The sequence below is a fragment of the Ammodytes marinus genome (assembly GCF_949987685.1).
Source record: "Ammodytes marinus genome assembly, chromosome: 7".
Classification (NCBI taxonomy): Eukaryota; Metazoa; Chordata; class Actinopteri; order Uranoscopiformes; family Ammodytidae; genus Ammodytes; species Ammodytes marinus.
Genome location: NC_137211.1, coordinates 15,835,053 through 15,861,180, shown reverse-complemented (window position 1 = coordinate 15,861,180; position 26,128 = coordinate 15,835,053). Strand labels below are relative to the sequence as shown.

Genomic DNA, 26,128 nt, shown 5'->3' with positions numbered 1-26,128 from the left:
TACAGCACATACTCACAGCACATGTGCACATACACACAGCTTCCCATAAGGCACTGTTGTTCTCCGGTACTCAAGCATCTGATTTAACCAGATCTGAGTGCATGGGGCCCTGTAACACATGATGTCAGCACATATATATTGCGTACAAGGTACACACAGTGCTTAGAATCGTGGGAAGCTTAAGGCCATGTATCTGGTTGTTTCCCAGTGCTTTTCTCTCTCTCTCTCTCTCTCTCTCTCTCTCTCTCTCTCTCTCACACACACACACACACACACACACACAAGCACAGAAGTGTAGATGAAGAGTGTGACACTATGCTGCACCGCTGAAAGCCACTAGTTTAGTTATTCAGCTATTTCCTGATGCAGATTCCAGTTTGAGAGACTGCAGGGTGAAGTGCAGTGACTCAGACACACAGAAGAAGCATACAAAGTCAATGGCGGCACAAATGACATCAAAGCCTTTGAGAGGCAGAACACTCGAGGGGGTGAGTGTGGCTGAATTAATAACGGATGTGTTTGTGTGTGTGTGTGTGTGTGTGTGTGTGTGTGTGTGTGTGTGTGTGTGTGTGGTACACACAAGCCAAGACAACTCTTGAGATTTTAAGAGCTGCCCTCTGTGTGTGTGTGTCTGACAGCGAAGTGACACTAGTGTTAGCATACCAAAGCCTTGTGTTTCCCGGACTCCATTAAAAGTGTGGCCACTCCAGCTGGGCTCTGTGCCTCTGCCAAGCTTCTCACACACACTGCATCTACTGTTACACAGCAGGGCGGAGGAAGGGGCATTTCCACAGGATAAATGGAGGATGAAATGCATTACTCTATATTATTCAGTGCCAGAGCAGTCCTTTTACTGATGTTTTGATAAGGAAAAACGGGGTGGGAAATGGTGCACACATTCTGTGGATTGCATTTTATGGAGATATCCCATCTCCCGCCACTTAGCATTTCCTTTTCAGAGCACATAATTAAATTATCAGCTGTCACTTCTGTTATCTAGCCGAGATGTGCAGTTAATGTGCCAAACGCCAGAGGGCTGGAGCTGCTCTGATTCAATGAATCTTAAGTGACCTCTCTTCAAAGCATCTCATTCTGCTTTCCATCCCTCTTCTATGGGTGACAGGCTGAACAATCCCAACAAGCATCATCTTTGTCTCATGGCTCCGGATGGGTACATGCACCACAGACACACGCTATCAGACCGCAGAGCACTTAGAGTGACAAGGGAGGAAAGTGGGACTATTTAAAGACGCAAAACAAAACAGAGGAATCTAGTCCCAGGGTGCTGGGAATTTGTTGGGACATTTGCGGGTCACAACTGCCAAAAACCCAGACAATCCTCCTCAGTTTAGAGGAGAGTGTACAAAAAGGGACACAATGCTGCATTGATATGTTTAGAGGAGGTAAATGATTGAATAAGTTAATTGATAACTTTTGCAAAATATCCTCTTGGTCTCCAGGAGATCACCAGGCTTAACTACTTAATGTACCTTATTCATGCTGTCACTTTGTGTAGCTGCACAAGCTATCAAAAGTGACAGAAGTATTTTGAAGCTACACTTCACAATTACAATACTTCCAGCAGAGCCATTTCACTGGCGGCTCATCCTTTCACTGTGGACAGTTTTGTTTAAACTGTGAACAAAGTGTCTCTTGACTGGAAGCGTGCCTGCATGTGCATGTCACCACCATTTACAACAGTCATTACATTCAGTATAACAACATGTTTATTCTAACCGTAAATAGAACTAGCGTTGCAGAATGGGGCGGCTGTGGCTCAGTTGGTAGAGCAGGTCGGCTGATGACCAAAGGGTTGGAGGTTCGATCCCCGCCCTCGGCGCCCTGTGTCATGGTTGTTGTGTCCTTGGGCAAGACACTTCACCCACCTTGCCTCGTGTGAATGTCGATAGTTAGCCTGCTATTGGTGTATGAATGTGTGTGTGAATGGTAACGTGGGAAAGGAAAACAGGTCTCCCTTGTAAAAGAGTCTTCGGTCTCAATGGGATTTACCTGTATAAATAAAGGTTAAAAAAATAAATAAAATAAATGCTCGGACAGAGGCAGCGGTTTCCTATTTAGTTGATTGAAAGTAAATGGACCTCGCCATGCACACAGAACAGGGACAACGACAGAGACAGGGTGCTGTATCTTTACAAGTTTCATTTTATTGGTGTACTTTGACAATAACAATGATGGTATAAAAGAAAATCTCCATCATACAAATTTCAATAATCAAAAGATAATATGATACACAAACAGATCCACATAAGGCTGACATCAAGTTTCGACAAGTGGCTTAAAATGGCTTCAATTTCAAGGAGAATTTCCCTCCTTACAATCAGAGAAGATATATAGTCTAAATTTAGCAGTATGTATCATTGTACTTTTATTTTTAATTGTTTTAATAGTTAGCTTTCATACAAAAAAACTAAACTTTGTAGATTTTAGAGTGGATTGGTGCTTGTGTTCATTGCATTCTAAGCATATGGTGTTTTTGGCTGACACATCCCTATCCTGCAGTGCATTCCTCTGACCTACACCTTACCCCAACTGCTGTCACTATGGGAGAGATGTCAAACGCATGAACAGGGACATCAAAGTTCATCTGAAGATTGATGCCTTTGTCTGCTATATGATCCGTCTCTTCAACTGCTACAGCGTATTTAGTACAGGGAGGCTTCTGAAACGCAGAGCACCACAGAGATTGTGAGATGAATCTTAAATTCATGGGAAATGAATTTAATTTTTTTAATTTTTTAATAAAAAAGGCTGTGCTGGGAAGCAGTGATGTAAAACATTGATGTCACTGTGTGAGCTTCACTAGCACGTACAGTAAATGGCACTGGATAAACCCCCAGCCAAATCCCCTCCGAAAAGCCTTGTTCTTTATGGTAGCATCTGTAGTGATTTAAGACCTTATAGAATTTCTAAAACACTACACACAACAATATTTACAATGATCGTTTTCTTGATATGCACTTTTTTTTCTTTTTTTTCCTAATATATTTTTGCTTATAAAAAAAAATAAAAACTTGTGTGAAAAAACACTGCAATAAATTAAAAAGCTTTAAGGCTGCCAGTCTTGTCAGATGCCCAAAGAATGGTCCCTTCATTTAAACTGACACAGAATGGATCAGAGCAGGTGCGATTATAGTACGATGAAATATTTTGAGTGAGCAGCAGGCTTGGTCTTGGTCTGGATTAAGACCATGTACAGTATATAGAAATAGGAACAAGACTAGCCAGCATGCTCTAATCACCAACTGAAAACAATCGATTACCTGTTTTAAATAAAAAAGCAAGAGAGCGCTGACTAATTTCCCCCCTGTCACTTATTCATCTAGTGGACAAAGTTGTCAGAGGGCCTCCTTATATTGAGAGGTTGCTCCAGGTGTGAATCCTCACCTGAACACTCAAACTAAAACCATTCGACTTTTGCTATGTGTCCATCTAGCTTTTAATTTAAAGCAATGGAAATCGGATTAAATAAAAAATATACTGTGTATCATGTAATTGTCAAGAACTAGAAAAGGAACCTGGGAGTTGTTCACATCCAGGTCACTATTAATCATTTTCTTATCAGTGCTGGAAAAACAAAATGTGAAAAAAAAAATCACTCAAAATCTAGAAGGAGAACAGTTAGACCTCCGAAAGGTTTAGCCATTTCACTCAAACGCACTCGGAAAAAGAAAACGTAAACACAAATTCCCGTCCATGACTTCGCTGGGCACCTCCTAAACGAGAGGTAAAAACGTGCTTCCGTTTGTGGCTATGAAACCAGCACAACAAATACACACAAATTAGCTTCACCTGGCTGGACGGAAAGGCGACAGGTTTACGAATGTATGGATGTTAAAACATTCTACGCCAATAATATGCAGGTTGGAACCAAATGAAAGAGCCATTACAGTTTACCTGTCAATACTAGCCTTTGTGATGGTAGGATTTGTTCCAGCAAGCATATAAGAGAGAAGCCCTTAAGGGGAACTCTGGAAGGTCAGCACCATTGATTATCAATTAGTAGAAAGGAGGTGCCCAGTGAAATGCATTGACCACTTGCATTTTCTGATTAGGTGTCTTGCTCTTCCTGTGGTTGTCACACAAAATGGCCTCTTCCAATGTGTCTGTTCAGCCGATTAACACAAACAGACAGACACACAGACACACACACAAACACACACACACACACACACACACACACACACACACACACACACACACACGAGGCTACGGGTCGCGTTCCATTTCATCAAAAGCAGCTAGTTCACCTAATATCTGATCAGGAAACCGGAACCTCAGGATCCCACATACACACATAACTACTAATAAGTTTCAGTGCATCTAACACAGTCTGTCATATGTCACCTACTGAATCATCACAACAACCGCAAGAAAAATAAAAAGTGAACAATTACAGAAAATAATCCATAAAGGATCAAATAAATAAAATGAGGTCCAGCCTCTTTAGTTCTTATTTCATTTTGGGAACACACAACAGTCTGTCAATCACCCACATTTACCCCTCCCCCCAAAAAAAACATACATCTTAAGAAATGTATACAAGGCGATTTGTGTGAAATGAATAAGCTGCATGACTAGAGGACAGATAGTGAGGAGACAGTTTCTAGGAAAAGGAACTACGATTACAGTATTGAGATATTTTACTCAAAATGAACACTGTCAAACACACACATCAGGGAAGGGATATTTTAGCAACTGCTGTGTACTGCCATGAGTGCTATCAGTCTTTGTCAATGCAAAGTGTTAGGCTGCATGCCACTGAACAAAACCTCCACCTTGACCAACACTCCTAAGTGCGATTTACACAAATAAATTAACTGGTCAAAGCTTGGCCACAAGCAAACAAAGCTAATCAGTGGTTTATCACCTGACGTATTAGATAAGCATTCAGATCTGCTTTTCCTTATCCACGTCTAGATAAAGAAGAGTCGGTTAAAAAAATAAAGGCAGCCATAGATTTGTTGTCGTGGAGATACAGTTTTCACAGCACCCACAGTGGAGGAGGGCCGACAAACAGTATAACAAACACCACACAATCTGAAAAATAACAAAGCAAAAGCTTCTGTAAACACCAGTGACAGCGACAGCAATCAAGTATTCTCTACCTCCAATTCTCTCCCGTGGAAAAAATTAAGGTGATTAAACCTTAAGGAATGGGGACGGGACCTAAAAAATAAAACAGCAACCGTTTCTGTATCTCTCCCTGGCCTGGACTTACACACAAAGAGCAATTCAGTCTGTCACAGTTTCAGGGGTGAAGTCTACAGGAGGTCACCCTGACGACCTTGCACTGACAACAGGACAGATACAGGCCATTTGCATAGCTCTCCCTCCTTTATATACACACGGACACGCAAACAGACAAACACAGGATCCGAAAAGGGGTGGCATCTTTGTTTAGGCAAAGGTGTGTTGAGTGTGAAGTTTGCATACGCAGTCGCTCCTTCTCTGTAGTCCAATAAGGGTATGTTAGCACCCGTGCTATTGCATCTGTATAATGAGGAAGTCAGGTCTAAGTTCTACTGTCTGATATTACAGCTTATTGCTAAAAGGATGAGCATTGCTCTCAAACATACAGCCACTTGCAGGCAGCCAGAACGTCCGACTTATTACTATGCAAACACAAACATCACAGTCTTTACATGGTATTTTCACAGGGAAAAAAAATTGGTAAGATATGATCAACGTATTACTATTCTCTAAACTTAGGATAAACTATTTCACAGACAGAATACATGACGGAGAACACTCACTCTTTTTAAAATCATTTTTTCTCTTGCTTTAAGATTTGGCATACCTTCTGCAGAGCCAGCTGCAAGAGTCCACTCGGCTGAAGTTTGCTGTGTGGTTGTGTGTGCATGCAACTGTTTTCACAGGTTTACTGCATTTGTTAAAATAAGAAGTGCAAGAGCGAAGTAATATTCAACACCTCTGGGACTGTGTCAGCACGTGTACAGTACAGTACATTACGCGTGTGTCCGTGTGTGCACTCGAATGTGCATGTGTATCTTGGCTTATTTTAATGAACAAGCGCAATAGTGAAGGGCTAAGCTTATAGCTGACAGAATAACAAAGAGGATCAATGAATGGATGCTGAAGGCCAAAATGGTGCAAAAGGCATGTGGAGACTGAAGACTAGATACGCCCAGATGAGAGGAGTGATGGACTGTGGCACAAGCAAGTGCAGCATTTATCCTTAATTTCTTATATGATTTATCCAACATGCTCTTTTTTCGAGTCTCCATCTACTTCTTTTTTTTTTTGCATACACACAAACGAAAACAAAGCAGAGAATTGATCAACTAAAGAGTCCTAAGCAGTGCTGCAACTGGTGAGATATGGCTGATGTCCCAGAGGACTTTGATTCCCAGATGTTTTGCAGTCCAGCTGTGCCTGGATCAGTAGTCAGCGACGGGTGCAAGCTTTCTGCTCAAGCTGACTGTGATGTTGGTGTAGAGAGGCCGCCTGGACACTACGGGGGAGTAGTTTAGGTTGTTGAGACCATCCACTTTCTGTCTCTCCTTTGAATGGCGTAGTAGACTATACCTGCAAGAGCAAACATGCATCAGAACAGTTTGCAGCAGTTCTGCCCACGGTACAATGGAAGGCGAGTCTAATGTTCGGGTTAAACAAATACGATTGAGTGGCATCCAGGCATTAATGAGACACAATGTTGTGGAGCAGGTTTCGTAATCCCACAGAGTGTTTTGAAATTGGCTGACATTGAGAGTGTTATTGTCTGACAGGAAGTGACAACTCCATATTTATTTCCATGGGGAATGATTCATCAGCAGACAAAACGTCAGCATTGTTAGCATGGACACACAAGATTTATAGTGACACTTTACAAGATGCAAATGTAACTTTTGATTTATATACTGTATATTTATATATAAATACAAGTTAATGTAATATTAACTTAAATATATATATAGGGGAGAACGGGGGAATCTGAGGCATCGGGTAATGTGAGCCACCCCCTGTATCTAGGCAATGGAAAACATTTGTGGTCATGTGAGATATATGTTTTCAAGCCCCTCTCATTTCCCCATGGCCCTGAAAGAGAGGACCTGATGGTGCTGTGGTAAGCATGTTTTTTTCACCAAAATAGGTATTTAGCATGTAAAAGTACATTTTCTTGCTGACAACTTAATCAACTGTTGTGCCAAAGCAAATGTATTCACAGAGAAAAACTTCTATCATACGTGTTGATGAACTACCAACTTTTGAAACCATGTGATGCTGATAACTGAAGATTAGCCTGAAGTGCTAAGAGAGGTAGTTTTTTCTCAAATTGTGGTGGTGGGGGAAAGTGAGCCAAATGCTGTGGGGGAAAGTGAGCCACGGTCTCACTTTCCCCCACCATGAGGCACAAGTTAAGTTTAGTCTTAAACATATTTTAATGTAATATTACATAACATACAGTATCTCACAAAAGTGAGTACACCCCTCACATTTCTTCAAATATTTCTTTATATCTTTCCATGGGACAACACTGAATAAATGACACTTTGATACAATGTAAAGTAGTCAGTGTACAGCTTGTATAACAGTGTAAATTTACTGTCCCCTCAAAATAACTCGACACACAGCCATTAATGTCTAAACTGCTGGCAACAAAAGTGAGTACACCCCTTAGAAAAAATTTACAAATTGGGCCCAAAGTGTAAATATTTTGTGTGGCCACCATTATTTTCCAGCACTGCCTTAACCCTCTTGGGCATGGAGTTCACTAGAGCTTCACAGGTTGCAACTGGAACCCTCTTCCACCCATTTATGACAGCGTCACAGAGCTGGTGGATATTAAAGACCTTGCGCTCCTCCACCTTCCGTTTGAGGATGCCCCAAAGATGCTCAATAGGGTTTAGGTCTGGAGACATGCTTGGCCAGGCCATAACCTTTACCCTCAGCTTTTTTAGCAAGCCACTGGTCGTCTTGGAGGTGTGTTTGGGGTCGTTATCATGTTGCAAGACCACCCTGCGGCCCAGTTTACGAAGGTTGAGTGCACATGGTCAGTGTCGTACACAGAGGTTGGCTTTGGAAAATAGACGTATTAGTGCTGCCAGCATTGCTGAAGGGCTTGAAGGGGTGGGGGGTCAAGCTGTCAGTGCTCAGACCATACGCCGCACTCTGCATCATACTGGTCTGCATGGCTGTCATACCAGAAGGAAGCCTATTCTACAGATGATGCACAAGAAACCCCACAAAAAGTTTGCTGAAGACAAACAGACTACGGACATGGATTACTGCAACCATGTCCTGTGGTCTGATGAGACCAAAATACATTTATTTGGTTCAGATGGTGTTAAGAGTGTGGAGCGGCAACCAGGTGAGGAGTACAAAGACAAGTGTGTCTTGCTTAGAGTCAAGCATGGTGGTTGGAGTGTCATGGTCTGGAGCTGCATGAGTGCTGCCAGCACTGGGGATCTACAGTTCATTGAATTCTAACATGTACTGTGACATACTGAAGCAGAGCATGATCCCCTCCCTTCATAAACTGGGCCGCAGGGCAGTACTGCAACATGATAACGACCCCAAACACCCCTCCGAACGACCACTGGCTTGCTAAAGAAGCTGAGGGTAAAGGTTATGGACTGGCCAAGCATGTCTCCAGTCTTAAACCCTATTGAGCATCTTTGGGGCATCCTAAAACGGGAGATGGAGGAGCGCAAGGACTCTAATATCCACCAGCTCCTTGATGTCGTCATGAATGGGTAGAAGAGGGTTCCAGTTGCAACCTGTGAAGCTCTAGTGAACTACATGCCCAAGAGGGTTAAGGCAGTGCTAGAAAATAATGATGGCAATACAAAATATTGACACTTTGGGCCAAATTTGGACATTTTTTCTTAGGGGTGTACTCACTTGTGTTGCCAGCAGTTTAGACATTAATGGCTGTGTGTCGAGTTATTTTGAGGGGACAGTAAATTTACACTGTTATACAAGCTGTACACTGACTACTTGACATTGTATCAAAGTGTCATTTATTCAGTGTTGTCGCATGGAAAGATATAATGAAATATTTGAAGAAATGTTAGGGGTGTACTCACTTTTGTGAGATACTGTATGTTTTATTTTAATGTCATACACATTGTAGAAAAGCCATCATGCCAAGGAAATACACCAGGAAGACGACCTGGGGCAACCACACAGAAAGAGCACCTTCTCATCTTTCCCTGTAACCTTCAGGGCTGGAATGTAGAGTAGGCCTAGTTGTAGAGTATGACAGGCTGATGTTATAATCCAGTTGGGTATTCTCCTGTGTTCTGAGTCCCAGGCTGTTCTTGCTGGTTCTGATTTTCCTATGCTTTGACCCCCAAGACACTAGCTGACTCTAAGGGTCCTGTGTTCTGACCCCCAGACTGTGTTCTAATCTAACTGGTTCTATCTTTCATTTGAATCTTATTAAAACCTTTTGAATTATAATATGTTGTTTTTGATTTTGTTCAGAGTTACTTTCAAGTTTTTAGAAAATTTGCTTTGCTTAATTGACCAAACCACATCATTCTTTTACTAGTCCGAAATTAGTTCTGGAATGTGTGGCTAGCTTTCAGGATTCTTACTGTTACAATATGTGTTGTTATGGTAGTTTCAGCGTGGAAAAAGTAAGTGGATCAGTTTACCCCACAGCTGGGGTAAAGTGAGCCACATGACAACTTTTTTTAAAACAATCATATTTTCACTGCCCTTTGTCTTGAAAAAATCTGCTAATGCCCATTTCTAGGAAACATCCTGAATTAATGGGAAATGTGTAAATTTGAGTGATAAATAATTTTAGCTCTCTTAGAGGGGAGCAAATATAAAAAGTGGCTCAGATTACCCCGTTCTCCCCTATATACAGTATCTCACAAAAGTGAGTACACCCCTAACATTTCTTCAAATATTTCATTATATCTTTCCATGCGACAACACTGAATAAATGACACTTTGATACAATGTTAAGTAGTCAGTGTACAGCTTGTATAACAGTGTAAATTTACTGTCCCCTCAAAATAACTCGACACACAGCCATTAATGTCTAAACTGTTGGCAACAAAAGTGAGTACACCCCTAAGAAAAAATGTCCAAATTGGGCCCAAAGTGTCAATATTTTGTTTTGCCATCATTATTTTCTAGCACTGCCTTAACCCTCTTGGGCATGTAGTTCACTAGAGCTTCACAGGTTGCAACTGGAACCCTCTTCTACCCATTCATGACGACATCAAGGAGCTGGTGGATATTAGAGTCCTTGCGCTCCTCCATCTCCCGTTTGAGGATGCCCCAAAGATGCTCAATAGGGTTTAAGACTGGAGACATGCTTGGCCAGTCCATAACCTTTACCCTCAGCTTCTTTAGCAAGCCAGTGGTCGTTCGGAGGGGTGTTTAGGGTCGTTATCATGTTGCAGTACTGCCCTGCGGCCCAGTTTATGAAGGGAGGGGATCATGCTCTGCTTCAGTATGTCACAGTACATGTTAGAATTCAATGAACTGTAGATCCCCAGTGCTGGCAGCACTCATGCAGCCCCAGACCATGACACTCAAACCACCATGCTTGACTCTAGGCAAGACACACTTGTCTTTGTACTCCTCACCTGGTTGCCGCTCCACACTCTTAACACCATCTGAACCAAATAAATGTATTTTGGTCTCATCAGACCACAGGACATGGTTGCAGTAATCCATGTCCGTAGTCTGTTTGTCTTCAGCAAACTTTTTGTGGGGTTTCTTGTGCATCATCTTTAGAATAGGCTTCCTTCTGGGATGACAGCCATGCAGACCAGTATGATGCAGAGTGTGGCGTATGGTCTGAGCACTGACAGGTTGACCCCCCACCCCTTCAAGCCCTTCAGCAATGCTGGCAGTATTCATAGGCCTATTTTCCAAAGCCAACCTCTGTGTACGACGCTGACCACGTGCACTCAACCTTCGTAAACTGGGCCGCAGGGTGGTATTGCAACATGATAACGACCCCAAACACACCTCCAAGACGACCAGAGGCTTGCTAAAAAAGCTGAGGGTAAAGGTTATGGCCTGGCCAAGCCTGTCTCCAGACCTAAACCCTATTGAGCATCTTTGGGGCATCCTCAAACAGAAGGTGGAGGAGCGCAAGGTCTTTAATATCCACCAGCTCTGTGATGCTGTCATAAATGGGTGGAAGAGGGTTCCAGTTGCAACCTGTGAAGCTCTAGTGAACTACATGCCCAAGAGGGTTAAGGCAGTGCTGGAAAATAATGGTGGCCACACAAAATATTTACACTTTGGGCCCAATTTGTAAATTTTTTCTAAGGGGTGTACTCACTTTTGTTGCCAGCAGTTTAGACATGAATGGCTGTGTGTCGAGTTATTTTGAGGGGACAGTAAATTTACACTGTTATACAAGCTGTACACTGACTACTTTACATTGTATCAAAGTGTCATTTATTCAATGTTGTCCCATGGAAAGATATAAAGAAAAATGTGAAGAAATGTGAGGGGTGTACTCACTTTTGTGAGATACTGTATATATATATATATATATTTTTTTTTAATGATTTGTCCGGCCCAACATTCACTCCCTGAGTTTGTCTTTTTAACCAGTGCAAGAAGCATTTATTCCTTGGACTGTTTCAAGTAAGTAAGCATTTGAGCAGAGAGAGCATGATTAGAATGCAGCCCTGAAGCATACAAGCGTATCACATGCAAAGTCTTTAAAAGAGTTGAAATTCTCTCAAAGTCACTGTTTCATGTGACTTTACGCCACATGAGCCTAAGCCTCAATTATTAGCTTCCACTTCTAACTAAAGAGAAAGTGTGTGTGTGTGTGTGTGTGTGTGTGTGTGTGTCTGTTTGTGTTAATCGGCTGAACAGACAGATTGGAAGAGGCCATTTTGTGTGACCGCTTCTAACTAAAGAGAAAGTGTGTGTGTGTGTGTGTGTGTGTGTGTGTGTGTGTGTCTGTGCATAAACACTCACCTTCCCAGGAACTGGACTTCCCCGCGATGGTGGTGTGGAATTGACATGTAGCGTCCCTGCTCTCCATGTGGTCTACTTACTGTGTAATTGGCATACCGCACCCTGCACAAACATTTAACACTCATTTATCCATTATGTACACAGTCAGACAGAGCAAGCATTGCAGTGGTGACTATTCCTATTGGCAAAGCAATTATCACTTCAGCCGTGCTATCATGTGAACCCTTTCAGAAATATTACAAAAAGAACACAATACGGAAGGGTTTCACAGTAAGTGCAAACAAATGAGATCATTATATGTAGAAACAAATACATTGGGCTTTCAACACACACTGCAAATTCTGAGTGAGTGTGTACAGCTGCCTGTGAGCTGTGTAGGTGGGGGCAGGGAGGGAACAGAGGGCTGTGCGGCGAAGGGAAATGGATGAATGAAAAAAACACAAAAACTATTACAAAAGCTGTCAACTTGCCTAACCCTTCTCTTGTGCATGCCTTGTGTCAACGTTTCCAACAGCGTCATGCTGAAGCTCTATCAGATGGACATTGTCTGCTCGTGTGCATGTGTGTGTGTGTGTGTGTGTAGTCCCCTCACCTGTTCCAGAGGTCATCGTCCTCTCCTCCCCAGCCCCAGAATGCATTAGGAAAGCCATTAATCTTTTGATACTGCTTCACCGTCAGGCCACTGACACCACCAAAGAACTCATTATACGGAAGCCTGTGGGGAGGTGGTGGGATTATACACATTAAATTCATGTTAAGAAAGGAATACATTTACAGTATATGCCCATAGAGACAAACTCAGGACTCACATGTAGGAGTACTTGTCGAGTTTGACCGCAAAGTGACGGGGCATATCTGTACAGCCGTAGTAGTTTCTGTCGTTCTCCATGAGGTGGTCCACATCATGGAATATCAGACAGTCCCAGTCCAGGTCCCTCATAGCCTCCTTGTAGCCCACGTTGAACAACATGGCTCGGTTAAATGGCTCTGTGCCCATCTAAAAAGGAAAAAAAAATAGAAACTTTTACATAATTTACAATTCCTATTTCCACTGATTGTAATGCAAAAGCTTGCAAAGTATTCACTCAAACTATTACGCTAGTTCCACTATCAACTGTCAGACACAGACATTACGTCACATGAGAAAGAGTTGTGATAGCCCTTTAGATTTTACACAGGTGAGTCTTTGAATCCCTGCCAACAACTGTCAATAGGTGTGTGCATACCTGCTCAATGACATAAAAGGCAAACTGGATTTTCTGTTTCTTCAGCACGGGCACCAGGTGTCTCAGGAGAATTGGTAAGTGTTCATGTCGGTTCCTGAACGGGACTAGGATTGCCACCTAAAAGACACAACACTGATTAAAATACAACAGAATGCATTAAAAATGTATGGGGACCCAACAAGGCACAGAGCAGCCTGATCTGGGAAACACTGTACAAACTGTACAATTTGTACAAAAGGGGGTGTTTCTGAAGTTTGTAACCTCTCAGCAGTATGTTTGTAGGAAAGTGTAGGTGAAGACAATGCCAAAAAACACTAATTACTGTGACAATGATAAACAATCCATGACAAGCAAATTGTTGAAATCTCATTCCCACAGTAAGATTTGGCACGCATCAACCATAGGTGCACTGTGGCAACGAACGTCTGTGAAAGGTGTTTATTGTATCTAATAGAGTGGTAACTAGCTATGACAGTTCCTGTTTTAAACTTTCTTTTTGAAACTCAATGAAAGGCAAACCGTCACAGCAAGGAACAAAAAGCAAGTAAAATGGAAAACAACAAGTGTCTATAAGAGAGCATCTATTGGGGTAGATAAGAGAAGGATTTCTGGCCAATGAGAGCGAGAGATAGAGAGTCGGATGTCAGAATACAGTGGAGGAAATACGTATGTATTTGATCCCTCACTGATTTTGTAAGTTTGCCCACTTGCAATGAAATGAACGGTCTATCATTTTAATGCTAGGTTTATTTTAACAGTGATTGACAGAATATCAGAAAGAAAATCCAGAAAATCACACAAAAAAATATATATAAATAATTTTGCATTTCATTGAGTGAAATAAGTATTTGATCCCCTTCCAAAACATTGCTTAGTACTTGGTGGAGAAACCCTTGTTCGCAAGTACAGATGTCAGACGTGTCTTGTAGTTGATGAACAGGTTTGCACACAGCTCAGGAGGATATTTGGACCACTCCTCTTTGCAGATCCTCTCCTAATCTTTAAGGTTTTGAGGCTGTCACTTGAGCTTCAGTTCCCTCCACAGATCTATTGGATTAAGGTCCGGAGACTGGCTAGGCCACTCCATGACCTTAATGTGCTTCTTCTTGAGCCACTCCCTTGTTGCTTTTGCTGTATTTTTAGGGTCATTGACGTGCTGGTAGACCCATCCATGACCCATTTTTACAGACCTGGCTGAGAGAAAGAGGTTGTCACCTACTGTAGTATTTCATGGTACATGGCCCCATCCATATTTCTATATATTCTCTGAGTCGTTCAGGTGCTCATTGGCAAACTTCAGACGGTTCTGTACATGTCCCTTCTTGAGCAGGGGGACCTTACGGGCACTACAGGATTTCAATCCATTACGGCATAGTGTGTTACCAATGGTTTTCTTGGTGACTGTGGTCCCAGCTGCTTTGGGATCATAAACAGGCTCCTCCCGTGTAGATCTGGGCTGATCCCTCACCTTGCTCATGATCATTGATACCCCACGAGGTGAGATCTTGCATGGAGCCCCAGACCGAGGGAGATTGATGGTCATTTTGTGTTTCTTTCATTTTCGAAAAATCACACCAACAGTTTTCTCCTTCTCACCCAGCTTCTCGCCAAAGGTCTTGTAGTCTGTTCCGGCCTTGTGCAGGTCTACAATCTTGTCCCTGATGTTCTTAGACAGCTCTTTGGTCTTGCCCATGATGGAGATGTTGGAGTTTGATTTATTGACTCTGTGGACAGGTGTCTTTTATACAGGTAACAACTTGAGACAGGAGTGTTTTATACAGGAAACTAGTTGAGATTAGGAATACTTTTTTAAAGCACGAGGACTAATCTGTGGGAGCCAGAATTCTTTATGGTTGGTAGGGGATCAAATACTTATTTCACTCAATGAAATGCTAAATAATTTATATATTTTTTTTATGTGATTTTCTGGATTTTTGTTAAGATAAACCTGGCTTTAAAATGATAGACCGCTCATTTCTTTGTAAGTTGGCAAATTTACAAAATCGGTGAGGGATCAAATACTTATTTATTCCACTGACACAGTCCCTCAGGGTAAATGACTGTGAGAGACAGACATACAGGCAGATGGAAGGCAGGATTGCTCTGTTGGACGAAAAAAAAAGTGTGATAAAAAAAGACCATGCAGTTGAGGGGGCTGCTTCAAAAATGAAACAGTACAGCAACGCACATAGAACTGTACTTATTGTACGAAGTGATATTTGACACTGCGCATGGGACCTATGTCAGACATGCCAGTCACTGTATGTGCACCGTGTCACTGGACTGCGAATGCTGAAAACCTACCCCATTACCTTTCCAGTGCAACACTGCCTACACCTTATCCTTAGACACATTCTCTCAAATATGTGTTTGTTTTGATGATGTTTCTGGACAGTGTGGTCCAACACACTGCTCAAAAATCTCCCATATCTCACATACACATTGGCCCTCATTTATCAATTTTGCGTGGAAACTGGTGCAGATTCTGGCGCAAATACCTCCCTACGCCAGGTGTCGCGTGGTATTTATCAAACAGTCGTATCTCGCCAATCTCAGCGTACGCCAGGCCATTATTGATAAATGCGGCGGCTGAAAACGATCGTACCACGCCCCTATATTTTCTCAGTTTAGAGGCCTCGCCCAGAGGTTTTACGACATGGCTATGCGAATTACGGCACAGAAGAGGAATTTATCTGAAGTAGAAATTGACAGAATAACAGCGAAAGTAGAAAAAAAGAGTTTAATTTCGGAGCATTACAAGCGGCATCAAAGAACAACAGAAGGCAGCAGTTAGGAAGGAAATAACTGCTGCAGTCAACAGCGTTGGTGTTGACAAAACGATCTCCAGCTGAGGATTTTGCATTTTAGGTTTACATCAGTAGGCTACTATCGCTCAAATGCTATAAAACAGCATATACAATTATATGTCGCCATTTCTTTACATAGATGAAGAAAAAGTGGTCTGACTCAAACATCGCCACTAAAAAAAGCGTGTTGCTGTTCTGAAATGCAACCAACTGAGGGTGCGGGCATAATATAGCCTAAGTGGTAGAGGAGAAACAGACGCACCAACTGTTCGGTAATGGTCCCCATGAAATAAATACAGGTCTGCAGAGATTTGAATGATTAGAATGTATTGGCCCTTTTAGATAGCACTACCCAAAAGGGTTGTAAAAACTAAAAATAACACATTTTGCGTTTTACTGTATGACAGCAGGAGTGGTCAGCCCGGCGGTCAGCTGCACAAGCCGACCCGGCAACGATCAGCTGTGAGAGCGCCCACAGTCCTGCTCCACCAGCAGGTCGGAAAAACGTGCCGGTTAACGGTGGAAATAAATCGCTCGCTTAAGCGATCAATAACACATTAAAAGAGGAACTAACATCTAAAAAGTGCGTCAAATAAATAAAATGTTAAGCTGAATGTTGTGCCGTGTATTTTTTTTTATCATAAAGAGCAGTGTAAGCCTACTACATATTTAATACTGTGGCTAACATTTTGAATGAATGCAGCCCCCGTGCTTCAGTGTCCCCCCAGCAGCTCCAGACGTAGATAACTGCCCTTACGCAGTCCCATGCAGCGCTCCTAAGTGGCCGGTGTGTGCACTATTGAATCAGTGCTCCTACTCAGTTGCGCACCATAAGCTGCACAATTTTAAGTGATTAATATTTTTATTTCGGTCTGAGCAAACACTGCATTTGTATTATCTTCATATAATTGTCCAACAAAGTCATCGGCTACCCGGCACAGCCTGCACTGCGAGTCCATGCTGTTTACAAAATTGCGTACACGAGCTGAGAGCTGGCGTGGGATTTGAGCGTATCCTACACTCACGTCCATATTGATAAATGCCGAGATTTGCGTGGAAATGTACGTACACCCATTTTTCTGGTCTACGCAAGATTGATAAATGAGGGCCATTGAGCCTGAGATCTAGATATTTTTTGTACTAAAACCTCCCTGTGACCCCTCATGCCCTTCATGAAAGCATCTGTGTGCTATGTTTCTCCACTCACACGTCTGTGTATTGGACAATGAATGCTTTTCAGTGAACAGCCCCTTAGACAATGTCACATGCACACTCACCTTCCAGCGAGGTAAACAGTCTTTGGGCTTCCAGTAGCCTCCTGGGGCCACGTTAGGCTCTTCCTCAAGAAAGGTTCTCTCCACATCTTCCAAAGATACTTCACTCATATTTACCTTCAACCTGCCCTCTGTGTGTGTGAAATAATAGACAGTGTAAGGAAGGGAGGGAGAGAGAGAGAGAGAGATTTGTGAATAAAATGAAATAATATGGGACATACATAAATTGATGGGCCAAGCTATTTTGTGCCATTACAGCATAGTTGCATGCATTAGTACTCCAAGCAGGAAGTAAAACTGTCTAAGTTAGTAGTACAGATAAGCACACCGAAAGTTCACTTCAGGGACAAGAAAACCGGATGAACAACTGTCTTTAGTCAATGAGTGACATTTTTCTCATGTGAGTGCTTTGCTGATTTTACAGTATCATCAACCAGGAAAAATCAAAACACTCACTCATGGAGAGCATTCTCTCAGGGCAAACCTGAGATGGGAGGTAGGTGAAGCCCTCAGGGAGGTATGTGGTGGAGGGAGCATCAATCTCACTCATATTGAAGTCGTAGGAGTAATCTGGAGTGGCAAACATACAAGAATAATTAACATCACTATCAGCAGCAGCTTGGTCTGGCTTTGTATTCTATTGTTTTGTATATCAATTATTTCAATCTTTTCCACCTCTTTCCCGGCTGCCCTAAGCTATGTACTCTATATGAATCCCTAACACTAAGACAGGAAAACAAAACAAACTAAAACAGTCAGTTTTTCACTACTTTCTTTATTTAACCATGATGGAAACTACATTTTTGTCCACAAAACATACTGGGTATTAAGCTAAGCATTCCCCAATTCACCTTGGTGCATTAAAAAAGGTTTACATGTTTACCTGTGCCATTGATGCTGTAAGCCCCTCTCACCACCTGCTCCAGAACCTGAGCTCCAATGTTCTTCACGTTCTCTCTGATCTGGATCCCTCGAGCTTGGACCATGAACACATACTCATTCACTGTGGAGAGAGGGGAAAAAAGGGGACAGAGAGTTAAAAGACATTTCAACTTTGGACACACTTTGAAAAATTCCCCAAAGTGTTTCTACCCAGTAGATTAAAAAGAGACATTAGTTTAAAAATAAAAAAATACACCTAGGCAGGCGGAGTCAGCAGGCGTACTACTAACCCACACCATTGCATGAATACAACTACACTATTCATGAAATTCTGTGTTTAGGTCAATGACTAACTTCCTCTTTTTATTTCTCAACAATGCCCAGGTTCGAAGAGCTGAAGCTGGTTAATGCCTGCTTTGGTGTAAGAACACTCTTCCACCTGATCGGGCCCAAACTGATTATCTGCCTCTGTGACCTAATGAGGGGGGATTTTCCAACCCAAACATCAAGGGGCTTTCATTCCTAAGAAGCAAACTATTAAGTTAATCTATGACCATGGGGGAAGGAGGCAGGACAAAGATACAACCCACTTATTCAAACAGCCAAAGATACTTGAGATTGCATTTCTAAAGGATTGGTTGGTTCCACAAGGGACCAAAATGGAAATAAGCCTTTGGGCTTTTTTGTGTTTTTATCCCTCGCTTTTTATGTACTTTAATTGTAACAGAGTGCTGTTCCTATTTTTATATATGATATGGTCAAATAAAAGCAATCAATCAATCAATCAATCCTGCCTTCCATGCATACAAAAAATCACAATGTTTCCCCGTTTTGTGCTGCATCATTGTAAAAAAAAAACATACAATGCCAGTTGTAAGAATGCTTCATCTAAAAAAAAATAGTAGCAGAATCCACTTTGAATTAAAAACCAAGAGACCCGGTCTATATCCTCATATCATGTTGTAAAATTGTTATGACGACCGTTAAGTTGATTTGCATGACAGTTATTATCTAGAACTTCACCACAGATGCTAAGTGTCAGTTCCGCTCAGTGTGGGTTGACCTGAATCACATTACAACAGAGTTTAACCTGCCAAAAAGGAGCAATGGATGCAGTGAAACAAAGAAACGGGATGTGGTCTAATGTTGTCACATTAATCCAACAGCTCACCCCATGCACACAGCACCCACACGCACATTCTAGACAAAAATGTGGGCTTGCATTAGGATGTGTATGCACAGTAGATGTATGCAGTGTGCCTCTAAACCAATAGAATAGTGACTTGCATAGGTTTATTTCAACAGAGAAAAAGAAGATCTGTCCCAAACTCCTTGACTAATTTCTAGAGTCAATAAGCACTACTCCTGTTTTGATATGTGGAGCAGCATGTCAGCACTGTGCACTGCCAATTTGATGGATCTCTGCCTCAGTGAATGTATCCAACTGGCCATTAATCCAATCAGCATTTTTTTTAAAGCAATCCCAATATGATCCACATCCTTCTGCAAATGTGCGTAGATGTGTGTTGGTGTTGGTGCGTGTGTGTAAATTTACTGCTGAGTTTGAAATCTATGGGATGGGATTTGTCATTAGTAATTGTATTACAGTTTCCATCACATTAATCTTGTTTCACGCAAACTGCCTGGCTTGCAGGCATAGAGACTAGTGGCTAAGCGGTAACTTTTATTGTTACCTCTGCGACACGCAAATATTATGGTGCAGCTGAAGCAAATCTGCAGAGGATAGATATGATGAAAAGGACCATAAGAACACTAGATAAATGCCATTCACTCTCATTGTAACAAATGAAGTGCATCGACACACACACACACACACACATACACACACACACACACACACACACACTGATGACCTTCTGAGGCGCCATGATGGAAAAATGCTAAGAGGCTTCTGGAGTGTGATCTTGTCCTGCAGGCACCAACAGACTTTGACATCATTGGCCTCCCCTCCTCATGCTTGCTGAACATATGGAGATTCATTATCTATTCATATCCCTAACAGTCCAAAAAAAACTCCAGTATGCATAAGTACAGTACCTTGAACCGCATTCGGACCTTTGGAGTAAAATATTTTACTTGTAACAGTTTTGTTCAGAAGTCACATCATGTGTCTGTAAGCACAGAGATGGAGAATGTGACCACTTGGTATACTGTACACAAAGGCACACACATCCTCTATAATCAAGCACGCACCCTAGAGACTGGCGTAATGGAGAGCGCCAAGGTATTCAAGGCTACAAACTGTGACAAATACAATTAGACATGAGAGACCTGCAGTTTAGAGGAAGCTAGCGAGGTAGACTACAACAGAGAGCCATTAGAGGTGGTCGTATAAGCAAAGGCGCACGCACGCACGCATGCACACACTCACACACACAACGTACATACCTAGTTAACACAGCATTCTGATGCATCACTGGCAAGGGATGCGCATACACATCTAACATACAGTAGTATGCATGTAGACCAAACACACCCTTAACCCTCTGCTGCTCCTCCCATCACAAACCCCCCCCCCCCCCATCAAGCCTACCAGGAGACCTTGAACGACCTTGTCCTCTATAGCTCTCACAGAAAGCCCTGTCCGCATGCCAAACCCCCGGCCCACCTCTCTTTCTCTCCCTTCTCTCCATCTTTCCACTTATCTGTCGCTCCCCCTATCTTCCCTCTCCATCTTTTCTGTGCTGCTGCTGCTGTCTCTGTGTAATGTGGTTTGTATCAGTTTCTGTCAAGTAAATTTTGTTCCCATCATTTAAGTAAATCACCCGGCATGATGGATTGCAAAGGCACACAGGGACAATTCCGCTATATTGCACTGTAACTGTGAAGTTAATGAAAGACGAAAAAGCCAACAAACAAGCAGAAAAAAAAATATATATTAAAACGCATAAAAACACACCCACCCACTCAACCATTGGGCTTTGCCTCTGAAAGGCAATTAACTCCACATTGATAGCTCAGCAGAGGGAGGTGATCGGTCCCGTTCTGGTAGTTCCCTGATAAGAGCTGGAAGGCATTTTTTTCTCCACCCAGAGTAAAGAAAAAACGGTTCCTGCGCACACACACACACACACACACACACACACACACACACACACACACACACACACACACACACACACACACACACACACACACACACACACACACACACACACACACACACACACACACACACACACACACACACACACACACACACACACACACACACACACACACACACACACATTTCAGGGTTTAAGCCGTCACTTGATGAAAGGTCATTCTTGCCACCTATGCATATCAGTGACACCCACATACCCATTACCCGCACACGAATAAAGACGTCCAGGAAAATGGGGCACTATAGTCGCAAATACATCACAGTGGATGGTGCATGTGTATTATGTCAGTGTAAAAGTGGAATTAATGGCACTATCAGTAATGTAACACTCTAAATTGGCTGCACATGATTTAGCAGCCCATTTCAATGCCTTATTGGAAAGTAAGCAGCTGATTACTCAAAGCATTAGCACTAAATCTCTCGCAATTAGCAGGAACAACCACTGTCAGCGAGCATATTGATCTATTGGGGATGTTTGGGATTGGCATGAGATGATGACGGAGAGAATGGCATATTATATAGCCTACTGTATTTCTGATTGAGCGTTTGTTGGTTTTTTGAAACGCGTGTCCTTTTTTGATCATGCATTATTGGATCTCATCTGAAGGAACAAGCATGTTGTTACCTCCTGTGACCCGTTGTTAGTGATGCAAAGAAACTGGCTGAAGAGGCTGCGGTGAATAGTCAAGCCCACGCACGCACATGTTTTTTTCCTTTTTTATTTCCAGTTACTTTCCTGAGGGGGAGGGACACACACACACACACACACACACACACACGTAACACTAACATAAATCACTCAAAACCACTCTTGCTTTTGCACACGCACGCACACACACTGTCATCTTCAAAAACCACTTCCCTTTCCCCCATGTGTAATTTATTATTGCGTTGTAAATGCTACAATACAAAATACACAGTATCAGAGCATGACATTTACAGACAATGATCCATATGGAGCTATTATGGTATTTTAACAACAATTTTTACAGGGGAAAATCACTCCTTTGGGGGTATCATTCTGAGCGCAACCTCTGGGAATATTGTCCTTCTCTGCATAGAGTTATAGTTCTTAAGCATTTCAACATAAACATTCACAGGGTTAGTCACTCCTTTAGGGGTTGAATACTGAGCCCAACCTCAAGAGAGTTACAGTATTTTTTGACCGAAAATACATCTGGTGTTCTGTTTGAATCTAGACTACAGATTGGCAAAAACACTAGGCTGCACCACATCAGGATGACTGCACAGCGCTGGTATTTCTAAATATTTAAGTTGCTGATTAGATGCCATTTCCACCATTGTTTGGGTAAGATTGCCAGATTATATCGTTCTCTCGTATTTTCAGGTTGACAGGAAAAGAAGGTACTTCATCAAACAAAGTACTTCATTCATTCCGTCTTGCACTCACGGGGGGAGGGGGATACACTGCTCTCTGTGTTCCGTGTCCGATTTGATGTCTCTTATCTTTACTCTTTATTTATCTTTCCTTCTTCCTCATATTTTTGAACCCTCCCACCCCTATCACAACAAAAAAAGGAAAAAAAACATTAGATTATGTAAGAAGCAATAATTATTTCCCAAGGGGCCATTTTGTCCACACCTCAAGAGAATCATGTATGCAAAAGAAAATAAAGTTGCTGTTTCCTCAACACCACCATCAGTGGGAGCCGGAAAGAGGAAAAGGGCGTCATTGTAGAATGTTGCTGTAAAATGTGTTCTGTGTTATGGGGTTGCACAAAGCTCACATACTGACACATTGTCCTCACATTTGAAGTGGACATTCAGTAACAATTGCTCGTATGCAATCTGATTATACTGTAGTCCTTGAATGTTATCCTATTTTAGTAGGAAAACAACTGTCAATTGAGGATTAATGTATCAGTTATCTTGTCAGAAAAAAACACAACATTTACACTTAATATGCAGAAGAGAAGCGCAACCAAATGCTCCCTATTGAAAGCTTAACAATCAACAAAGTTAATTGTTCTTAATTTAAATCGTTTATTAGATTTGCTATTAATTCATTCTGCTGTTCATCTGTTGTTATCATTTTGGCACAATTTGTAACGCAAGCAGCATTGGCATATCTTTTAAGTGTTAACTGTGTCACTGTAACACAAACACCAAACCTTGGCAGTGTTAGTGTTTGCTCCCGGAACAATCCCTTCAAGAATGCCTCACACACATGACCAGCCAACTGTTCACGTGAAGCTTAGTGAAAGTTAAGAGAGGAAGTCACAAGTTCACTCTTATGACAATTTCCCTCTCACCCTTGTTCACACCCTTTGTTTAACTCCACCGACTGACAATGGGGCGTTTCTCTATTTTGGCCTGACCTATCATATAATCCGCCACAACCTCTGTGGGCCAATCATCTCGTTGCGGCCACATTTTAAAACTCACCTCTCTTGGGGTGTCAGTTGCCTCTTCAGGTCTGATCTGATGATGCAATTTAATTTAAATTTGCATTGTACGTGTATATATATCACAATGTTTTCACACTAAATGGAAAGGGCTCTCTTTCTCTCTTTTTTGTCAAGTGATACTCTCCCAGTAAATGATTAGGAAGGAAGGCCACGCTAACCGATTCTATGAACTGGATTGTTATTGCGGTCAGGAATCAGCTCAGCTGTCGAGAGACCTGGGCATTGTCCTCAGATCACCGCAGGGAAGAGGAAGAAGTGGTTATAGCCCGTGAGACAGAGAGGATGGGTGTGTTGGTTGTGACGTTAGAAGACTGGTTGAATGGAGTATGGGAAACAAAAGTCATTACAAGAATTGTCAGAGCGGATACAAATGTTTTTGTTTTTTTGCTCCTTGAATGCGTTTTCTGTCCACTTGCATAAACATACCGGGGAATGAACGCCGAAGTTGCATCTGATGCGAGCACACAACATTAGTCCCATGCTAGTTATGGTCACATGGAAGTCAGTCATAAGTAGATCATGAGGCTTCCTCAGAACCACACAGCTGCACTACACATAGGCACTCAAACACACACACGCATATCCCCTTTCACACCACACCCACACTGTGTGTGTAGAACTACAATGACAGGAAAGCCCAAGACGACAGCATACCAGAACCCTCATCATGTGCACAGGAATTCAAAAAAAAATTAAAATTAAATCCAGAGAGATCTCTCTCTTTCCACGATTGGGCCAGAAGCCAAAAATACAGATTGCCTGACTGACAGGCTGGAGATCAAGACAGCAAAGAGTCCATGACAGCAGAATGGAGCAACGGAAGACAAAAATTATTCTCAGAGCAGATGTCTCTTTGACAGCCTGAGTACCCTTCATTTACCGCAACAGAAATGACGTCAGCACTTATCACGGCCCCCCTGGCATCCAGCCCACTTCCTGAGAGCATCCAAACCATTTGTGCTCCTTCTCTCCCCTCGTTCCCCACTTCCTCTTGGCTGGTCAGTTTCACTAATTAATTTACTACATTGTCATTTATCTCCTAAATCTTGCTCTTCTTTGCCTTCTTCTCCTCACTCAGGGGTTAAACGCCTGCCTGTGAAGGATAACTGAACAAAAGGATTTTTTTTAATCACTTTAATGGACAACTTCAGGTTTCTAGCAGTGCTTGCAAGCCCAGCAAAACTTTCAATCTTTTGACAACTTTTGTATTCATTTCCTGTGTGTGTACTGCAAGAGGGGTGGGAGTGAGAGCATGTTCTCCCACATCCCTGTGTGACGACAGACGAAAAAGAACGAACAAGCCTGTGTATGAAATATCGGTAACTCTCTACACTCGTCATTGCTTTCGCAAAGCACTGTAATCACACTCTCAAAACATTGCTTCTTCTTTTTTTCTTTTTTTTTGCTTCAACCCAAAAGCTAAACTGATCTTAACATACAAAAACTTCTTAGAAAATACAGGTAAGGTAACACCAAGCCCATATCCCACAATTCATTTCAATGGGAACAAAAATATATATTGTAATATATAATATAAACGTTGACATACTCATGTATAACATACAGTTAATGACGTGTGTTGTTCTGACATGTAACGGTAAAAGCAATCATTGCACATGCAAGGTGTTGTGGTGCGGGCAACACACATGACACACTCCAACCAAGACTTTTTTCTGGGTCCAAAACCACTACACTAGTTGGGCGTTCTAAGCTCCATGTGAAAAGAGCACATGTGAGACCCGTAAGATTTAACTGTCTGAATAAAGTCCAAAGAAGGAAGTGAAAATGAGAACAGAAAGAGATATAAACATGGGGGTAAAATGAACTCCCTTCCAGAGCTGCATTGCATTTACAGTAAACTTGCAGCCACTTCCCGGCAGCAATAATTATACTTAACTCTACTCCACCAATGTAGTCTTAGCTGTGGGTAGCAGCTTCCGTTTAAAAAAAAGGAAGAGGGTCTCTGTATACGTGCTGTCAAAACTCTTTTGTACTCCACCTCATAGTGATTTTTCTTCTTCTTTCTTAACCGCTCAGCTTTATGGCTTTTTCAAACTGGCCTGGTTAATCAATGGCATTAATCGATTGATTAACCTCCAGAAAGAGAGGAAAAAAATGTGGGTGGTATGTTAGCTGAGAAACAGGGTGGTGCCCTTATGACTGTAAAGAGTGCTGAACCCTTCCCACTGATGCACCTATACCAAAGATAGAGGAAAAGGAGTGGAGCGCAGCTGATAACATACAGTATAGTTATTATTACAAATAACATAGACTATGTCAAATGAAAAATGCATTAAAAAGGAAATAAAAAAAATCTCTCTTAAAATAACATGTCACCATCAGACACACAGCATACTAACAAATGCCAGAAGGGACAGCATGGGGTATAGTCTGAGTTCATTTTTGGTCTCGCAGTAGTCACTCTGCACCTCCA

General features: G+C 42.1%; 1 protein-coding gene across 1 annotated transcript in view; it reads right to left on the bottom strand.

The window, feature by feature from the left end:
• Positions 1–2,142: 2,142 nt before the first annotated feature.
• Positions 2,143–26,128, bottom strand: part of b4galt5 (UDP-Gal:betaGlcNAc beta 1,4- galactosyltransferase, polypeptide 5) — a 38,738-nt gene continuing 14,752 nt past the window's right edge. The window contains exons 2-9 of the mRNA XM_080031326.1: positions 18,140–18,259; positions 17,713–17,826; positions 17,260–17,387; positions 13,176–13,292; positions 12,759–12,946; positions 12,542–12,664; positions 11,950–12,051; positions 2,143–6,567 (exon numbers count right to left, since the gene is read on the bottom strand). Coding sequence (XP_079887452.1) covers positions 6,420–6,567; positions 11,950–12,051; positions 12,542–12,664; positions 12,759–12,946; positions 13,176–13,292; positions 17,260–17,387; positions 17,713–17,826; positions 18,140–18,259 — 1,040 coding nt within the window. The 3' untranslated portion in view covers positions 2,143–6,419. The remainder of the gene's footprint in view (positions 6,568–11,949; positions 12,052–12,541; positions 12,665–12,758; positions 12,947–13,175; positions 13,293–17,259; positions 17,388–17,712; positions 17,827–18,139; positions 18,260–26,128) is intronic.